General features: G+C 44.5%; 1 protein-coding gene across 1 annotated transcript; it reads right to left on the reverse strand.

Moving 5' to 3' along the window:
• Positions 1–4,421: 4,421 nt before the first annotated feature.
• LOC130736221 (uncharacterized) lies at positions 4,422–5,600 on the reverse strand. Its single transcript, XM_057588064.1, has one exon. It carries the CDS (start codon positions 5,598–5,600, stop codon positions 4,422–4,424), a length of 1,179 nt encoding a protein of 392 aa, XP_057444047.1.
• Positions 5,601–6,129: the final 529 nt, after the last annotated feature.

Genomic DNA, 6,129 nt, shown 5'->3' on the forward strand with positions numbered 1-6,129 from the left:
ACATAATTCTTTGGAGTTGACCCTCGCGTCTTCTGTGTATGCTTTGGCGGACAAACGCCTTTTGTCAGATGTCCACGACGGTCTAGATCATGATGGTTCACCCTTCGGGGGGAACTAGAGTTGAGATGCTGGAACAGGAGCGCATCGCGGTAGCGAGAGGAGGACGGATGGTGTACTTAGACTAGGTCGTTCTGAATTCAGATTCGGGCGACGATCATGCTAGCATGTAGGTTTTAGTGCTGGTGTGAGCTCCTCGAGATGGGATTAGTGTAGGAGTAGAGTCTTAGCTCTGAACATCATTTGTTTTCTTTGGGGACAGGGTAGTTTCCCACCTATAGCTTTTTGTGTGGTTTCTTTACGGGAATCACAGAGAGTTGGTTGGACTTAGGAGGTCTTGCTTCAGGCCGATGGGCAAGCTTATTCTCAGTTTTGAGGGATGGTGTTGCGGACACTTGACCTTTCTTGTGGATTGTACCTTTTGCCTTCGGGCGTTACACTTTTCTTTCCGTCACTGGAGGTTTACTCGTGACGAGGTTACTACTACAGCGGGGGCTGTTTATATATTGTATATTAGTTCTGATTATTGTTATTGTTGGGTTTTATTTAATTCAGTCTTGTCTTAGTTATTATCAAAAAAAAAAAATAGTCACGTTTTTCCGCATTAAGTTTATTTTTGGTTACTAAAGTGACGCCACCGAAATCGGGGTGTTACACCCACTGCCCCCACTGTTATTGAAATTCAATCCTCGCCCTCTACTCACGATGATTTCGGCCCCGCCGGTTCTGTCGATTCTGTCCTTTCTTCAAATGGGGATTTATCCTCGCCCGAATGGCGTAAAAACGTGCATTTAGTTGAAGATAAATGTCTGTGGCGTTCCATCTGGAGCAGTATTGGGAGCATCAACTCGCTTCGGATAACTGCCCAAGGGTTTACGAAGATAAATCTCGCCACTTCTAATAACGAAGATCTGCAATTGAATGTCCTTCCATGCGGCGAGGATGACTGTGTTCTTTTACGCAAAGAACCGTCAGATGAATCGCCCGATTTCTTTTTCGTTTATGGTTATTTTTTCACTGACTTGAATATTAAACTTCCTTTCTCACCTTTCATATGCCACGTTCTATCCTTTCTGAACGTGGCGCCTTGTCAACTCCAGCCCAACGCCTGGGGCTTTATCCGTTGCTTCGAAATTCTTTGTGAGCATTTGAGCTTCACGCCCACCTACCCCTTGTTCTTTCTCTTCTATAAGTGTGTTACCAAGAAACCTACGTCCGTAAAGTGGGTCCCTCTTTTAGCTCGCAAGAAAATGAGCCGATTCACCACCCTCAAGAGCCATTACAAAGTGTGGCAGAAAAAATATTTTAAGGTTGTTGAATCGCCTGAAATAAAAAACTTGTTCCGAGATTCCGATAATAATCCTCTCTTCCCCTTTTATTGGACGAGAAATCCTCGTCGAAAAATCTCCATTTCGTATGACGCCTTGGATGATTCCGAGCGAGGGGTCGCCGATTATCTCCGCTCATTGCCAGTAATCTCTGGTCATGATTTGATTGAGGCGTCGAAATCCGGCACCTTAAATCAATTCTTTAGTAAGTTTATAATCTTCATCTATAACTTGGTTTTTTGTTATTCATATGTGATGTCTAACTGATGCTTTCTTGTGCAGCCACGATGGGTAAGGGAAAAACCGATGCCAGCCCGCTGAATATGAAAGCATACCTCGCCCAATCTGCTGAAGCGGCAAGAAAAAGAGCGGCGGAAGCCGAGCAAAAGAAGAAGCTTGAAGGCGCTTCGGATTCTGACAACCTCAGGGATCCTAAGCGCCAAAAAACTTCAGGCGCTGCTGAAAAAACTGCTGGTGGTAAACCTCTTCACCAGACCACTCTCAATCCAACTGGTTCAGGCTCCAAGAATAGACCGGTGGAGAAAAAGAAGGGAAATGACAACGTCCCGCCACCCCAACAAGATTCAGGCATGATGATTAACCGCCCGCCAACTCCATTTAGCCATGCTGGCACTAGCTCAGCCATTGGTGGCGAGGCTCCTCCCCCTTTGCTAAACTTGTCCGATCCTCACTTCAACGGGTTGGACTTCATGACTCGAACTTTTGACAACCGGATTCACAAAGATATTTCCGGTCAAGGCCCCCCCAACATCGCTTCCCTGACCATTTACCATGCGCTTTCTGCCGCCAGCACCGTGGCGGGCATGGCTCACTGTGTAAAAGATTTGCAAGCGGCCAAGAATCGCTTTGAGAAGAAGGCGACTGATTATAAGGCTGCATATGAGCGAGCGAAAGTCGACGCTGAGACAGCCAACAAACATTTGAAGTCTGCTGAGGAGAAATGCGCTAAGTTAACTGATGACTTGGCGTCTTCTAACCTGCTCCTTCAGAAGACTAAGTCTCTGAAAGAAGCCATCAATTTCAAACACACTGCCGTTCAGGCTAAGTGTCAAAAGCTGGAAAAGAAGTATGAACGCGCGAATGCTTCCATTTTAGGGCGCGCATCCCTCCAATTTGCTCAAGGCTTTCTGGCGGCCAAAGAGCAAATCAGTGTTGTTGAACCGGGCTTTGATCTTTCCCGTATCGGGTATCTGAAGGAAATCAAGGATGGTCAAGTGATTGGTGATGATGATGTTGACCTTAACCTCCTTCCTCAATTCAATTCTGAAAGTGAGTCTGAGGAAGGAAATGGCGAGGATGGGAATGACCAGGACAGGAATGAGGATCAAGGGAAGGAGGACCCACAAACTGTCGCCAGCCAAGACAACAATGCCAACAATGAGAACCTGGCTTGAATTTATTTCCTGTTTTTATTTTGTTTAAGTGTCTTTGTTTTTGGGCTTTGCCCTTTTTCTTCCTTGTTGTATTAAGAGATGTAAGGGCCACACCCTTTTTGTTATCTTAATGAAGTTCTTTTAAATTCAACTGTTGTTACCGTTTAACTCAACTGTTGTTATCTCGACGTTGTTTATTTACTAAATCATTGTCGTTTATCGGTTGATATACCTTAGTCAATTTTTCGACGTGGCTTGGTTTCTAGTGGCCACTAGAATTGCGAAGGCTTTTAATATTTGGTGGCGACACTTTCTTATTCCGAAAGGTCTATTCGCGGTATTTTGATACCCTGATACGACTTGCGCCGCATAAATTCGCCATATAAATAAAAAAATAAACAATTTCTTGAAATGATTTTTTCATTTTTCATAATTGGGAGCAATTGTCCCTTCATTCTTTACATATGCCGCCTCATTAAAAACCTTTCCAAAGAAAGGGAAAAAGAGTGCGACTTCGTTCATTTTTGTTGTTGCCCTTAGCTGAAATACTGCTTCAAATGAGAGGCGTTCCATGTTTGGGGAATCTTTTGACCATTGAGTTGTTCCAATTTATAGGCTCCTCCTCCAACATCGCCAATTATCCTGTAAGGCCCACCCCAATTGGGCGAAAGTTTGTTGTGCTTATCGGGTATAATGTTCTTTCGAAGCACTAAGTCCCCCACTCTCATAGTTCTTGGAACTACTTTCGTTGCAAATTTCCTGGCAACTTTGACTTTCCCCGCCTCATTCCTTAGGTGTGCCTCCCGTTCTTCCTCAGGAAGCATGATTAAACTTGCTATCAAATTTTCCCCATTGTTGTCCTCATTAAGCCGAGTTACTCGCCAACTTTGGTTCTCCATTTCAACAGGGAGCATGGCATCAGTTCCATAAGTCAAACGATATGGGGTTTCCTTCGTGCTTGTCTGCTCAATTGTGTTATATGCCCATAGGACGCCTGGTAGCTCCTCCGCCCAAAGACCTTTCGCCTCATCCAACTTCTTCTTTAAGCCTTTTAAGATAACCTTGTTGGCTGATTCGGCCTGTCCATTTGTCTGTGGATGTTCTACTGAAGAAAATCTCATTTCAATTCCCATATCTGCACAAAATTCTCTGGGACATTACTTGTGAATTGAGTCCCATTGTCCATTACCAAAGCCATGGGGACCCCAAATCTGTACACAATACGTCGCCACAGGAAACTACTGACCTTGGCGGCTGTGATAGTCGCCACCGCTTCCGCTTCTATCCACTTGGTAAAATAATCAACCGCCACAATGATATACTTCAGTTGGGCTTTAGCTACTGGGAAAGGTCCTAGAAAGTCAGTCCCCCACATAGCAAATGGCCAAGGTGCCATCATGGTTGTTAACTCTTCAGGCGGGGCTTTATGTAAGTCAGAAAAAACTTGACACTTTTCACACCTCTTAACATATTCTAGACAATACCTCTTCATTGTCGGCCAGTAAAATCCTGCCCTTAACACCTTTACTGCTAACGATCGCCCCCCTATGTGGCTAGAACATACCCCTTCGTGGACCTCCGCCATGATTCCTTGGGCATCTCTCGTGTCGATACATTTAAGCATAGGAGACATAATTACCCGTCAATATAGTTCACCATCTACCAACATATAAAAACTAGCCTCCCTACGCCTTTCTTTTGTATTCAGGGCATTGTCCTTAGGAGGATCTTTGAGGAAAGTCTTGATTGGCTCCATCCACGAAGGTTCGCCTTCAATAACTGACTTCACTGACTTTAACTTTACTTCCAGCAAGTCAATACTGGGGCGAGGGAGAGTTTCCTGAATGACTGTTTGATAATTGCCCAATCGCCCCGTGCTAGCCAACTTTGCTAGCACATCAGCCCTTTCGTTTTGACTTCTTGGAACGTGTTCTATTATGATCTTCCCTATCTCCATCATTAATCTACGCACCACTTCCAGGTACTTTGAAAGTTGCAGATCCTTGACTTGATACTCGCCATTTACCTGTTTAACAACCAGCTGTGGGTCGCCTTTGATGAACAATTTCTGAACGCCTAATTCAACGGCTAGCCTTAGTCCGGTGATTAGAGCCTCGTACTCTGATTGGTTGTTGCTTGCCTTGAACTCGAATTTCAAACATTGTTCAATGACCATCTTATCCGGGCTTTCAATAGTTATTCCAGCTCCACTTTCGGTGTTGTTTGAGGATCCATCAACAGACAGGATCCACTCGCCTTGAGTTTTCTCGCCTTCCGTGGGTGTTAATTCCGCCACGAAATCGATCAAGCTTTGGATTGTAACTTGTCCCCTTGGCTCATACTGTATATCATACTCAGAACCCTCGACTGACCAGCTGACTAACCGCCCAGACAAGTCAGGCTTCTGGAGTACCTGTCTTAAAGGAACATCAGTTTTAACTCTGATTGAGAAACTTTGAAAATATGGCCTGAGGCGTCTTGCAGTTTTTAGAATTGCCAAGGCCGCCTTCTCAATTTTCTGGTAGCGCAATTCAGCACCTTGCAGGGTATGACTCACAAAATATATAATCTTCTGCTTCTTTCCTTCTTCCTGAAGCAACACCGTGCTGACGGCCCTATCCGTGACCGCCAGGTAGAGCATCAAAGGAACGCCTGGCGTGGGTTTGGATAGCACCGGCAACGTTGCTAATGATTCTTTCAACTTGGAAAAAGCTTGCTCACATTCCTCTGTCCATTGAAACTTGGAATTCTTTTTCAAACAAGTGAAGAACGGAGCCGCTTTGTCTCCCGCCCTCGGCAAGAAACGTGCTAAAGCAGCCATGCGTCCCGTTAATCGTTGTACCTCCTTGACACTTGTTGGACTTTTCATTTCCAAGATCGCCTTGCCTTTATCTGGGTTTACTTCAATCCCCCTTGATGTTATCATGAAACCCAAAAACTTTCCCCCTTGAATCCCAAATGAACATTTCTCAGGATTCAACTTCATTTGATATTTTCTTAGCTGAGCAAAGGCTTCCTTAAGATCGTCGCCGTGATCCTTTGACTTAGTTGACTTAACAATCATGTCATCTACATACACTTCCATATTTCTTCCAACTTGCTTTGAAATTTTTTTATCCATGAGGCGTTGATATGTGGCCCCAGCATTTTTCAAACCAAAAGGCATAGTTTTGTAACAATAATTCGCCTGGTTAGTCATGAACGCCGTACTTTCCTCATCCGAAGGATGCATCATGATTTGATTGTAGCCAGAATATGCATCCATGAGACTTAAAAGTTCGTTGCCAGAAGCCCCGTCTACCAACTTATCAACATTGGGAAGAGGATATGAATCTTTGGGACACACTTTG

Source organism: Lotus japonicus, chromosome 2 (assembly GCF_012489685.1).
Source record: "Lotus japonicus ecotype B-129 chromosome 2, LjGifu_v1.2".
In the NCBI taxonomy this organism is placed as follows: domain Eukaryota; kingdom Viridiplantae; phylum Streptophyta; class Magnoliopsida; order Fabales; family Fabaceae; genus Lotus; species Lotus japonicus.